At 42.9% G+C, this 13748-nt stretch overlaps 1 protein-coding gene across 5 annotated transcripts in view; it reads right to left on the reverse strand.

Annotated features, from left to right (window-relative positions):
• The window catches only part of SLC44A2 (solute carrier family 44 member 2 (CTL2 blood group)), a 59834-nt gene that overhangs the window by 26607 nt on the left and 19479 nt on the right, over positions 1–13748 (reverse strand). For all 5 annotated transcript variants that reach the window (XR_014559347.1, XR_014559348.1, XR_014559349.1 and 2 more), the window contains exons 2-5: positions 7870–7918; positions 4752–4825; positions 3539–3623; positions 2055–2139 (exon numbers count right to left, since the gene is read on the reverse strand). Coding sequence is in view for 2 of the 5 variants with exons in the window: in XM_083718867.1 (XP_083574993.1) it covers positions 2055–2139; positions 3539–3623; positions 4752–4825; positions 7870–7918 (293 nt within the window). In the remaining 3 variants the exon portion in view is untranslated. The remainder of the gene's footprint in view (positions 1–2054; positions 2140–3538; positions 3624–4751; positions 4826–7869; positions 7919–13748) is intronic.

A 13748-nucleotide genomic window follows, 5' to 3' on the forward strand; every position in this document is an offset into this window, starting at 1 on the left:
TCCTCACCACACTCTAAACGTGTCAAGAAAACTGTGATAGAGTGAGATCTTATTTCCATATGCAGATTTGCCGTAAAATATAAAGAATTACTGGGTACAAACATCAGATCACATAAATAAAACTGCAGGATATTCTATCGATCCAGAACCCATAACAGCATTGCTAAACCACCTCGGTAAAGACAACATCCCCCCAGTATAAATAATTTTGATTATATTACCTATAACAGTTGCCACATTTTAAAGTAACCTTATACTGGAAAAAACCAAAACAACCTAAAAAAAGGAGAATCATTACAGTGTGGTAGACCTCACTCAATTGAAAACCATGTCAAACCCTGAATATCCTGACCATTTCATAAATACTGTAAATGCCTCTCATTCCTAACAGGCATGCTGTCTTTTGAAGACTTTTTATAAACAGCGTCTTGAAACATAACGGCATGCTTCTGTAACAATGTATTATTCACCAAACAAGCCTTCCCTATCTCTCTTTTAATACAGGACTTTTAAAGCAGTTTTCCACATTCAAATTAAAGTCTGGAACACCTAGCTCAGGGTGTATCTGACTTGATACTCTGATAGCAAGGGAGAACTAAAGAAGACTACGGCAATGGTAAAATCAAGCGAATAATAGATTACTGCAACACATACATGGGGCTGCCCCTGAAACTTCATCTGGTGCAGAATTCAGTGGCCGGGTAGCTCACCGGGGCAAGGCAGTTCGAGCATGATCCTGGCCTGACTCCACTGGCTGCCAATCAGTTTCTGGGCCCAATTCAAAGTGCTGGTTTTGACCTATAAAGCCTTAAATGGCTCAAGGGCCTGCAATACCTAAAGGACTGCCTTTCTCCATATGAACCTACCTGGACCCTGAGATCATCTTCTAAGGCCCTTCTTCACGTGCCTCCTCCGCAAAAGTCCAGGGGGGCAGCAACATGAGAACGGGCCTTTTCTGCAGTGGCTCCGCACTTTTGGAACACTCTCCCCAGAAAGGCTCACCCAGCACTTTCATTACATACCTTTAGGCGCGCGGCTAAAATATTTCTCTATAACCAGGTCTTTCGCTAATGAACAATTCTGTGACCTTTTAAATGTGTTTGTGGGAGGCTGGGTCATTGGTTTGTTTCTGTTTTTGTCATGTATTTTGAGTTCTTGTTTTGCATTTTAATCTTGTGAACCGCTCTGTGATCTTCAGATGAAGGGTAATATACAGATATTATTATTATTATTATTATTATTATTACTACAGTGGTACCTCGGGTTAAGTACTTAATTTGTTCTGGAGGTCCGTACTTAACCCGAAACTGTTCTTAACCTGAAGCACCACTTTAGCTAATGGGGCCTCCTGCTGCCGCCCCACCACTGGAGCACGATTTCTGTTCTCATCCTGAAGCAAAGTTCTTAACCCGAGGTACTATTTCTTGGTTAGCGGAGTCTGTAACCTGAAGTGTATGTAACCCGAGGTACCACTGTATTATTATTATTATTATTATTATTATTATTATTATTATTATTCTGACCTACACACACACACACATTCATACATCCCTGCATCACATTAAACTAAGGCAGTTTCAACATGGAGAGCACAACCTCTGTGACAGGTCACAGATTTACATCCTTTTAATTCTACTAATTCCATGTCCACTTATTGTAGGGTTCTAGTGAGAAGCTGAAGTATCTCAGAGGAAGGCAGCAAACAGCTTCAGGGACTTCAAAGAAAAGGCAAACATCACCCATTCAACCAGGATAGATTGTTCAAAACTGCTTTCTTTCTTTCTTTGGGCATCTGCTCTTTGAAGTCCCTGCCCTCCCTTCCCATTTCCCCAATGTGACCAAGAGAGGATAGAAGGCATCCTTGCTCTGACTCTCTTCCCATGCACTTTATTGGGCACCATTACACAACAGCGTGTCTATATCCAGATATCATTGAGCAAAAGCAACCCACCTTCCTTTTTGTCCATGAAGTTTTGTCCTATGCAGACGAGCGCAAAGCTCTTGCAATTCTGACCTCTCTGGGACAAAGGTATTGACAAGGAGAGAAACCTTACCTGTGTGGTGGGACACTGAAACTCCAACAGCACCAAAGGGCTAGCACATTTCACGATGTTGAAGTAGAATAAGAAAGGTTTATTCCTGGAAACAGAAAAAGGACCATAAGAACATCCAAGCCAGCATATGTTTCTATCAGGAGATGGGGCCCAAAAGTTCAGCAAGTCTGACATACTGTGGAGAACTAGAAGATGGAGATCGCTCATGCCAGCAGACTCTCCTGAACCACTTCTGAACAGGTTACAATTCTCTACGCAGACCAGCCAGCACTGCTTGGGGATCACAGACAATGTGATGTGTTAAGGTTACCAGCCTTAGCCATCACCAGTTCTTAAAATGAAAGTTGCCATGGCTCAGGCCTATCTGGAAGTGACACCACCTAACCCATGCTGCATGAAGACTCGATGTGGTTGCCTACCGGGAGGAGAATGCAGTCTGCAAATGCTGAAATACACCCTTGTCTTATGTAATTGCCCCTGAAATTTCATACCTAACTGTGGGGGAGGAGCCACTTCTCCTTATTCTATCCTCTCACGCTGCTCTGGCTTCCTCTCCCTCACTGAATTCAATGCCACCTCATCGGAGAGGGTGACAAGGAGAGTCAGAGGAAAGGCCCACCAGATTTCCTGTACAGGAGGGGTGAGGAACACCTTTGGGCCAGAAGGCTGGAATCAACCATGGCCGATCCTCCATGGGTTACTTTGATGGGCAAGTGGGGTTGCCCACCTGCTAATCACCTCAGGAGTGTTATATGACACCAGGTGTTTCAAGCCATGACTGCAAAGGAAGAATCAGGAGCTTGCTCTTGAAAGGTCCCATATCTGATGTCAGATGTGGCTCACCCAAAACACTCTTGTGAACCAAAGCAAGAGAACGGTTGGGCCTAATTAGGCATAGATTTTCATTCCTGGTTACACTCGGCCTAGAATACAGTGGTACCTCAGGTTAAGTACTTAATTCATTCTGGAGGTTTGTTCTTAACCTGAAACTGTTCTTAACCTGCAGCACCACTTTAGCTAATGGGGCCTCCTGCTGCCACCGCACCGCCACCACACGATTTCTGTTCTCATCCTGAAGCAAAGTTTTTAACCTGAAGCACTATTTCTGGGTTAGCGGAGTCTGTAATCTGAAGCGTATGTAACCCGAGGTACCACTGTACCACTATTTGGGGTTTCCTGACATTCATCTGGCATGTGACACAACTGGCCCCAACTGACTGTGGCAACTCAGAAGAACATTCCAAGGGGGACTTTAGATGCCTCAGAAAATTCCAGAATTCCACATTAAGGGGGGAAACGAGTTGCCTCATGAGTAAGACAAGCAGGCCTTGCAAAAAACGAAGCTGTCCCTTTTCTACCCAGAAGAGATGACATGGAAAGGCAATCCGGAAAGGGAAGATGCATGTGCGAAATTCTCTCTTAATACAAAGTGCCTCATTGGCTATTCTCGTGCAGATAACAAAGAATTTTTCTAAGACACCTACTCGTTGGGGGTTCCGGCCTGGCCACAGAACTGCCCACGGCTATCTGTGGGGTAGATCACCTTCCGGGGGTCTCCTTGTGTCCATGCTGAAAAGACAGAAATCCAGAGCTTAACAACGTGCTCCCCTCCACATTGAGCAACATCACCCAGTTTCCCCAGCAAGTGTTTTGGACTATGATTATATCTCTGTTATTCATCCTTCAACTTATGAGCTATGTTGAACCTACGAAAGAAGGTATTTTGCTCAAGACTGTGCCGTGACTTGGTATTTGAATCCAAGTCCAAGTCTCCACCCACTGTGTTAAACTGCCTCTCTGTCAAGAGTCTCCCAAATCTGCATGCAGCCACTCACAATATTAAAGGGGTTCCACATATCACCCATGCGACTCAGCCCTGGGTGAGAAATGGCAACATATGGCCAACTAAGACACCACTCAGCACAGGCACCATCACCATGTTATTCTACATGAGCAACCCCTCCAAAAAGAGACAGAGGGAGGAGGCAATAAGATATTATCAGGGCAATTTCATGGCCTACCATGCTTTCACATTCAGTCCCACAGCTCATGTGGATTCCTAAGAACCATGGTTTGCTGTTGTCATTTTCTTTGTTTAAAAAAAGAGAATGTTTCACTGGTAGTTCAGTTGCACAAGACTCTTAATCTCAGGGATGTGGGTTTGAGCCCCACACTGGGCAAAATATTCTTGCATTAAAGGAGGTTGGACTAGATCAGCGGTTCTCAACTTGTGGGTCCCCAGATGTTGTTGGACTACAACTCCCATCAGCCCTGAGCTCTGGCCTTGCTAGCTAGGGATGATGGTAGTTGTAGTCCAACAACATCTGGGGACCCACAGGTTGAGAACCGCTGGACTAGATGATCCTCATATTCCCTCCAGCTCTACAATTCTATGATTCATGGCCATGAAGATGTGCATTCCACACAAAAAAGAGTTTGCTTAAACCCCCCGTTTTCATAACGGTGCACCTTCTTGCCGCATGTCCTCTTTTTTCAGGACACTTTTACTTTTTCATGGGTATGTAAAATGAGAGTCATCGTAGTAATCCATAGTTAAACAAAGAAGTCAACAAATGTGTCCTCTTTTTTTTGCTCTTCAAAATATGGCAACCCTACATCTACTTGCCCGGTCACCAGCAACACTCAGCTGTTGCCTAGAGCCAGAGAAAGGGAGATGGAGAGTTCTACAACACATACCCACGACTCCCACAGCGATGTAGCCCACAATGGCAACCAGAAGCAAGATGCAGCAGATGATATCGGTGCAACTCCTGAAGGAGAAAGCAAAAGGATTGAGGGTAATACAACCGTCATGCTCTGCTTGTGTTTTGTTCCCCACAGTCTGGTGGCTTTGATGCCTTGATCCCCTCTCCGCACAGCAGATTCGCAACTTTAGTATTTTATTTCTATTTTTATAAGCCCTGAATTGAACCAATCTCGCCAATAGCGGCGAAGGCGGTTAAGAGAAAAAATACTCAGGGACCCTGGCCAACATATAAAGTACTTCTTAAAGGAGAATAATAACCAATTGAAATTAAAAAGTTTCGGGGAAATAAGAGAGTGTATTGTTGATTGGTTTCAATATCACCAATTATTTGAGACATTCAAAATTGGTAAACAAAAGGGTTTTTCCACTGAGACTTCCAGATTTGAATCGGATTTGGTGAATTCCAGAATTAAAACACTTTCTAAAATATACCGACTCCTCCTTGACTGGGAAGGCAATGAGGAGGAGGTTACAGCGGCTATGATTAAGTGGTCACAAGATTTTGGGTACTCAATAACAATGAAGCAGTGGGAAAACCTGTGGTAAATAAATTGGAATTTTACAGCCTGTTACTCTCTGAGAGACAATTTTTTTAAAGTGCAGCATTGGTGGTATTTAACCCCCTGGAAATTGTCCATGATGTTCAAAAATGTCCCTAATAATTGCTGGAGGTGTAAAGAAAAGCCAGGTACTTTATTCTATATGTGGTTGCAGTGTAAAGAAATCAAGGTGTTTTGGGAGGATATCCACATAGAATTGGAAAAAATGTTAAAAATATATTTTAATAGGAAACCGGAAGCTTTCCTTTTGGGAATCACAGAGTCGGATATTCCTAAAAAGGCTAAAGAGATCTTCTTATATGCTACGGTCGCAGCAAGAGTTCTCATTGCGGCAAACTGTAAAAGAGATAAAGTCGCATCAAGATAAGAATGGATTCAAAAATTGGCTGAATATGCGGAATTAGATAACATGTCAGAAAAGGAAAAAATAAACCAAAACAGTTATTTATCTCAAAATGGGAAGTTTTTAAAATATATTTGAAAAGCAATAATAGTACAGTACTTTAAGGTCATACGCAGCGTTCGAATAATTTCAGTAGCAGTGTTAAAAATGTGGAAAAACCAATGAATGGATCAAGGGATATTGAAATTGAACAAAACTCGTTATGCAGTGGCAGTGAACAACTAATACAGAATCTGTAATTAAGGAATAGATGGGAAGTATGGTAGGTAGAAAAAGACCACTTTTATTTTATGTTTTGAAGGTTACTAGTTGATGTACTAATTCTCTTTTTTTCTTTGGTGGCGATGGAAATTTATTTTCTTTTTCTTTATGGTGGGTTAATGTGAACGGTAACAATAAAATTTAATAAAAGGATAGAACATGAGACTCTTAATCTCAGGGACATGGGTTCGAGCTCCACACTTCAGTATTTTGCAACTTCAGTATTTTATTTCTACTTTTATAAGCCCTGAATCGAACCAAACAAAAGCACAGTATAAACCAGAACTGGCTCCATGTTTGGGAGGCCTCTCAGACAATATGGTCCCTTCCTTATGTGAGTGGAGCCCATCTCCTCCTTGCCCCGGTCCCTGCTGCCCATTCACTTGCCCTCTTCCTCTGGGCCCAACCTATGCAAACAAGCCACCAAGAAGGAAAATGTAAGGCAAGAAAAGGAGGCGGCTTCCTGGCATCAACTCTGGTCCTTCTTTGCAGGTCTGGAGACTGGAAGTGAAAAATGTATTTATGTATTGTAAGATTTGGGGCATGAGCAAGTGCCCAGCGATAGTGACCCTCAGCACTAACCCTGGTATATACTTTCAAATCGTAAAAAGACACAAGCAGCATTTGAATAGTTTTGGAAAGCACACCTGAAGCATGGGGGATGGGCAAAATGAAGTAACTCCATATCTGAAGTGGAAACAAGTAGTGCCTTTCAACTGCAGTACAAAGGCAGGAAGAGAAGCTCACCTTGTGGGGGAGAGAAAAGGGGAATGCTCCTGTTTTTAGCGATATCTGTATACGCTTTTTGCTGCTACTTTCTGCTACGGGTTCTTAAAACAGGGTGTGTGTGTGCATGTGTAAAAACTCAGTTCTCCTAGTCCTTTAAGTCAAAAGAAACCAACACAGGAAAAGCAAACAAAGTAAATCTAGATAGGCGAACAAACAGCTTCACTGGGTTTAAGTCAGAGTCTATTTTTGAAGGATATCTTGCAATCCCTTAGTTTCCATCAGGGCAGTTCTGCCACAAGAGAGAAGAGCTACTATACTATGACAGAAAGCTGTGTTTCCGTTCCACCACTTGGGCATTTCTTTGGGTGAAAATGTGTGTTTGAAGCCTTTGCTCAAGTCACCTGTGACTCTCTCCTGGCCAGGCTGCTGGGGCCTGGATTGTGCTTGTGTGGCTTGATCTGAGGTCGGAGGTCGGAGGGCAGATGGCCCTGCCTCTTGGGCAAAGAGACTAGACCTCTTGACCTTTGATCATTCTAGAACTTTGATTCCATAACTGATGAAAGGCTCCTTCATCATATTCCCAGGCAGAACAGAAATCTCTCATTTTTAAAACAACAACATCCATCAACATGAGGCAATAAAGCTGAATAGTAATTATAAACTGAGCAACTTAAGTTGGCATGTCACATGTAGGTCCATGAAAGTAAAGTTAAAAGGGAAATATTTGATTAATTTATAAATACCATTTGACATTTCGGCAAAACATTAATTCGACGGGCGTTTTACTCAAGACAGACCTGACTCCCATGAAGCAAGGTCCAAGAAAGTACACAGGTAGAATGGCCTCCCTTTGCCACCTCCACACACCAAGACACAAAAGCTTGCAGCAGCTATGCACAGAATCATTTCATTTTGGTATTTTGAGTCTTAGTGTTGCAGGATTTGCATATACAGCAGCATGCCCCTCTTACTTTCCAAAATGCGGGTGGGGGTGGCGGCAATTCAGAACAAGAGACAGCTTCCCCTGGCAGTGTTCCCTTCCGCACACACTTTGCAAAACACCATCACACACCTTCACCAACAGGTTGCTCTTACCTGTCATATATGGGGCCTTTGAAAGTTGGGTCATATTTCTGGGGTGTCCCTAGGAGGGGAAAAAGAGAAAGAAAATATGTACTAAGTTAAGCAGTTACAGAAGGCAGGAACAGGGTAATTGGGAAATATATTGATTTTAAGTACATCCATATTTTGGGACGTTCTCAGGTAGAAGCCCCACTAAAATGAACAGGACCCTGCCTTCTAAGCAGTGTGTGAGAGGGAGAGGGGTATTACATCATTTCCACAGAATCACTGACGGGCTAAACGTCTCCCATCTACTGTCCCTTGCCTCCAGGAACAACTTAGCCCCAGCCTCTCATCTGTGAAGTTTGCTCATCCACCACCTTCAGAACTCACACTTTGTCCAAAAACACTGTTGTATATTTCTCCCCTTGATTTCATTGTTTTATCTTTTTGTAAACTGCTTTGAGGTTTTCCCCAATCAGGTGGCGTAATGCATTTTATGAAATAAATCAATAATAAACAAATAAGAGCCTTCCCATACAAACCCCAGCCCATGTCCATGCAATTAGATTTGTCAGTCTAAGCCATGGGTAGGCAAACTAAGGCCCGGGGGCCGGATCCGGCCCAATCGCCTTCTCAATCCGGCCCGCGGACGGTCCGGGAATCAGCATATTTTTACATGAGTAGAATGTGTCCTTATATTTGAAATGCATCTCTGGGTTATTTGTGGGGCATAGGAATTCGTTCATCCCCCCCAAAAAAAATATCGTCTGCCCCCCCCAAGGTCTGAGGGAGAATGGACTGGCCCCCTGCTGACAAAGTTTGCTGAGCCCTGGTCTGAGCTCTCTCATTTCTCTCCCCTCTGTTGCCTCGGGACCCTCAGCAGTTGTTATAGTCCAGTCCCAAGCAGCCTGAAAGTCTAAGGCATACACCCTGCATCCCGTGCCCAGCTAGTCTATTGCATTGAGTCACCCTATAAGCTCCTCTCCCTCCCTCTTGGTTAACCGACAGGGAGGGTAAAAAGAGGGAGAGGAATCATCCCAGCCAAAAGCAAAGCAGTAGCTATGGGGATGCCCTGTCACTGCGCACAAGAAGCAGGAAGGGAAATGGGGGACCCTCCTCCTACACAGAAGGAGCAAAATTCTTTGCAAATTTGAATGGAGAAGAGTAAGCCACTCAGGACACGCTCCTACATGGATAGACAAAGGAGTAGGTGAAGCAGGGAGTCTGTGTTTCAAAGCTAAGCAAGTGAATAATCCCAGGAATAGCTGCAGAACAGGTTCTCTGCTGGTGGTTCCAGGCTGTTACTGGAAATTTTCAGGAGAGAAACACACACAAAAATCTCTCAGCGAGGGATTCTCATCAGAACTACATCATAATCTGTGTTTACCCAGGAATTGGTCTTCAACGGCTATCCTCCCGAACACATTTTTATGCACTTATTTAAATGTATAACCTGCCCTATCGTATGGGTTTGGGGGCAAGTGATAAATGAAGTAATGGTAAGGAAGAAAAGGCCTCTCCTCATGTGCAGAGTTCCTCTTCCACACTGGAAAGCCAAAACCACAAGCCTTCACACATCATGGGTTAATGGCAAGCTCATCTTCTAGGTATGCCTTCTGGTGCAGACTGGAGCACCTCTCAATTTAGAAACTGGAGTGATCCCCACCTCTTTCACCCCAACTGAACTTTCCCAGCCCAGCAAACAGTCACTCCTTTCATCCACAGGCTGCAATGCCTCCCATTCACCAAATAAGATTTCTCTGGTTAGACACCAGCCAATGAAGCAAAATACTTTTCTCTATACCAGCATAGACTCCCCGGCCAAAAAGCCCTGGAATCGTTGCAAAACTCAGATATTATTATCTGCTCTAAAGTGCATCTGCACGACAGCCCTGAGGTTCCAGGAGAAACAGACAGGCTGATGGTAAAGGCAACATCTTTTTTTACTTTGCCCCACCTCCCAGCTGTATTTTCAGTAGGTACAGGCTTTCTCTGCCATCACTACTACTGCCTCCCCTTTGCAAAGGCCCTGCTGCAAATAGAGATGGGAGTCTTGCCAGCCTAATTTTACACCCTCTAAAATGGCATCATGTCCCCCACCCACCCTGACTCAAAAGGGGGAAATTCTGAGTAAGCTGAAGATCATTGTTCAAGATTCTAAAATCAGGTATTACTTTAGAATGCAAATAAAATACAGTATGGTTTTTCACACCACACATCCTTACGATTCTTTTCAAGTGGGGGATGGGGTGGGGTTGGATAGTCCTCAGATTTCAATTAAAAGCAACCCCTATAGACAACAGATATCATTTCTTGAAGCAGCCTTAACTCGCCACTTTAGCTGGGCAACTGTGAACGCTGCCCTTTGCTTAGAATGGCTTCCTTATATGTAATATTGGGCAAAATACAATACTAGCACCCCAGGAAAATGACTGGAGACACCAGGGCTAGAGGTAAGGTCAGATATTCAACTGTTCTATTGATTTCTTTCAACAACTCTCTTGTTTCATTCTGCCAGAGTTATTCACTGCCAATGCAGTTCCAGCAAATGCATCCTCTCCATGCTGGAGGAAATTCTTGGTTCGGTTCCCATTATATGTGGCTTTGCATATACACCTCCTCCTGTCCTGGGTGGAAAACTCCATTTCCACAGGTCTCTAAGAAAATACAGGTTTCAGGGAGAGGCAGAAAGGGACACACAGTTCTCCACTTCAGCTTTGCATTCCAAAATGGCCATTCTATTTCAGGGGAGTTTTGGGGACTTTGCAGAAAGGAAGTTAGGCACATCCCTGAGAACTACAGCAACTAGTCCTTCATTCCACCCCGATTCAATGTTTCATACAGAATACAAGTGTGGCACAAAATTAGCCTGTGGCTGATCTTAGCATGAGCCACAAAGAAATTATGGACTGGCAGCACTCTCAGCCAGTGAAGGGAAGACTGGAAGATATCCAATTTTCCCTGGTAGGAAAGGCGGGTTGGGCACAGATGAGCGATCTACTCATTTAACTTCTGGTGGGATAATTGCCAAGGGTAATCAAATAGACTTGAGTTCCAAAGTATGTCCAGAAGAAAAAGCCACTTCCACTTCAGCATCTTTGCCCCCACATAGTAGCCATAATGTGGTAAAAGAAGTCCTGGAAGACTTACTTGAAGTCTCCCCAGGTAGCCAATATTTATTTTATTTTATTATTTCATTTCATTTCATTTCCTTTATTTTACAAAATTTATTTATTGCAAAAAATGGTTGACAAAAAATAAAGCAGAGTTAAAAAATGGATTTTTTAAAAAAGTAATCAAAACATACTTCAAATCAACAGTTAAAATGAATTATATTCACTTGCAACAATGTAATCTGGATGTCACTTCAGCAAAAGGGCTAGTATGGATTGATTGATTGGTTTATTACGGCCATTGGCCCATATCTAAAAACAATACATCAAAATTTATCCATAAGCAATACAATTTAAACAGTTCCAAGTTAAAACACCCCTATAAAACCAATTTTACTTCAATTTAGTAAACTATACACAATAAGCTCCCTCTATGTCAACCGCAATTCAAATACCTCAGATTTTGGGGGATATGCGTCTTAGTTCTGGCACTTATTGATGGTTCTTAAGTTTGGCTAAGCTGTCAGAGTCATACAGTGATCCATTTCTCCTCTTATGAAATAAGACATTAATCAGGTATCTAGCGACTGCAAGGGATCTACTTGAGTCTTCGTCGTTTAATAAGTATATTATTTGGGCTTCCTGAGGTCTGTCAGCTATTCTCGATAAATATGGGGCCAAAAACTTGGACCGTGAAGCCGAATGTATAGGACAACAGAAGATTATATGATATAATGATTCTGTAGATCCACTTTTACAGTCACAGAGGAGTGAGATCTGTCCGTTGGAGAGTCTGTTACCCAACACATTTGATGGGAAAACATTGAATCTAGCCTTTATAAAGGCGTACCTGTGCATCACCACAGATAAGGTAGTTAAATAAGATGGAAGCTTTGTTGGTGGTGTTAAGCCAAGGTTTATCGGCGAACAGGTGCCACCACCTGTCGCAATATTAAATTGTAAATCCATCTCCTCTAATTTATGAGTTATAATTCTCTTGGCAGAAATTAAATCCAATTTTAGTAGTTCAGATGGAGATAGTCCTAAGGACACAAGTTTCCCATGTATTATTTTTGCCCAAGGGCTAGGGAAGTCGTCTCTCCAGAGACACTGTATCAAGTGGAGATTTGGAAGTTTATGCCATAATGCCAACCAGTAACAGAGGATGCATTTCCATAATGTGGTTTCTAGAGATGTAACATTTAGTTCGAGACGTATAGCAGTATTGCCTACACACCTGGGTAATTTTAGCAACCTTCTTAGCAGCTGGTTTTGGATTACCTCCAATTGGGTTAGATTAACAAAGGACCCCCATATTGGAATTGCATATGCTATTGTTGCAATCACCTTTGCCTTGAAAACTTTTAACACTGATGGAATATGGAAAGCCCCATGTGAAAAGAAAAAACGCAGTAGCGCAAAGGAAAGGGCTTTTGCTCTATTTAATACATATGCCAGATGGACCTTCCAGCCCATGTTGTGTTGGAGAAGGACTCCCAAGTATTGAAATTTAAAGACTTGGTCAATGGCTTTTCTGTCTATTCTCCAATTATAGGTTTTTCGACTCTTGGTGAAAATTAGAACTTTGGACTTGGCATGATTAATTGTAAGAAAATTTGATTTGCAGTAAGCATCAAAAATTTTCAGTGCCCTCCTAAGGCCTACTCTTGAGAAAGATAGGATCACTGCGTCGTCTGCGTAGAGTAGAAGGGGGCAACGATATTGGGCAAGGCGGGGGGCATGGATCGTTTCTTGAGAATCTATCAGAGGCACCCTCATATCACTTATAAATAGATTAAAAAGGGTCGGAGCAAGGATACATCCTTGACGGACACCTCTATTGATGGTTACTGAATTTGAGAGGTCGCCGGCCGGAGTGATTCTCACCCTTGCGGCTGATCCGTCATGCAATTTAGTTATTAGCCACAAAAGTCTTTTGTCTATTCCCCATTGTGCTAATTTTCCCCAAAGTAATCCCCTGGGGATGCTGTCAAAAGCGGCCTTTAAATCAATAAAGGCTGCACAAAGTTGGCCTCTATTTGGGGCGGAATATTTCCGGGCAAGGTGGTATAAAACTAAGACATGGTCAACCGCAGACTGATTCGGTCTAAAACCAGCCTGTTCAGGCCCAATCAGGTTGTTCTCTTCGGCCCACTTAGTAAGCTTAGTTAACAAGAACCGTGCATATATTTTCCCAATTATTGACAATAAACTGATATTCCTGTAATTTCCCGGGTCATCTGTCGAGCCCTTTTTATGAATTGGAATAATAATCGCATCCTTCCATATTCTTGGAACCTTCCCACTGTTGTTTACGGCATCAAAAGTAACGGCCAGGATTTTCGCCCACCAGTGTGCATGAAGTTTTATAGCTTCCGCCGGGACTAGGTCGGGACCGGGGGCTAGTATGGAAGTAATGCCGCTGAAAATAACTTTATACTAAGGTTCTGTGGTAAGATAAGGCTAAGATAAAGCACAACATCCTTGTCTATGTTGTGGAGAAGAGAGTACAAAATATTCTATTAGACATTTGGGGTGGGCAGGAGGTTATTCTGATGGACATTTAACACCACCAGCCAGCATTAAAGACTGTGCTTTATCCTGGGGGACAGATGCTCAAGAAAATGGTTCAGTGTTGGGGAGGAAACGCCCTTCAATATTTCTGATGCAGAACACTTTGTTTTCAGATGAGGCATGCATTTGCCACAGAGGTATCAGAAGAGAGATTTCTCCTGTGTGTGAGAAAAGGCAGAATCTGCCTCTTTCAAGATACGCATAAGTCACCTGCCAATTTTA

This window comes from Podarcis gaigeae (assembly GCF_964106915.1).
Source record: "Podarcis gaigeae genome assembly, chromosome: 17".
In the NCBI taxonomy this organism is placed as follows: domain Eukaryota; kingdom Metazoa; phylum Chordata; class Lepidosauria; order Squamata; family Lacertidae; genus Podarcis; species Podarcis gaigeae.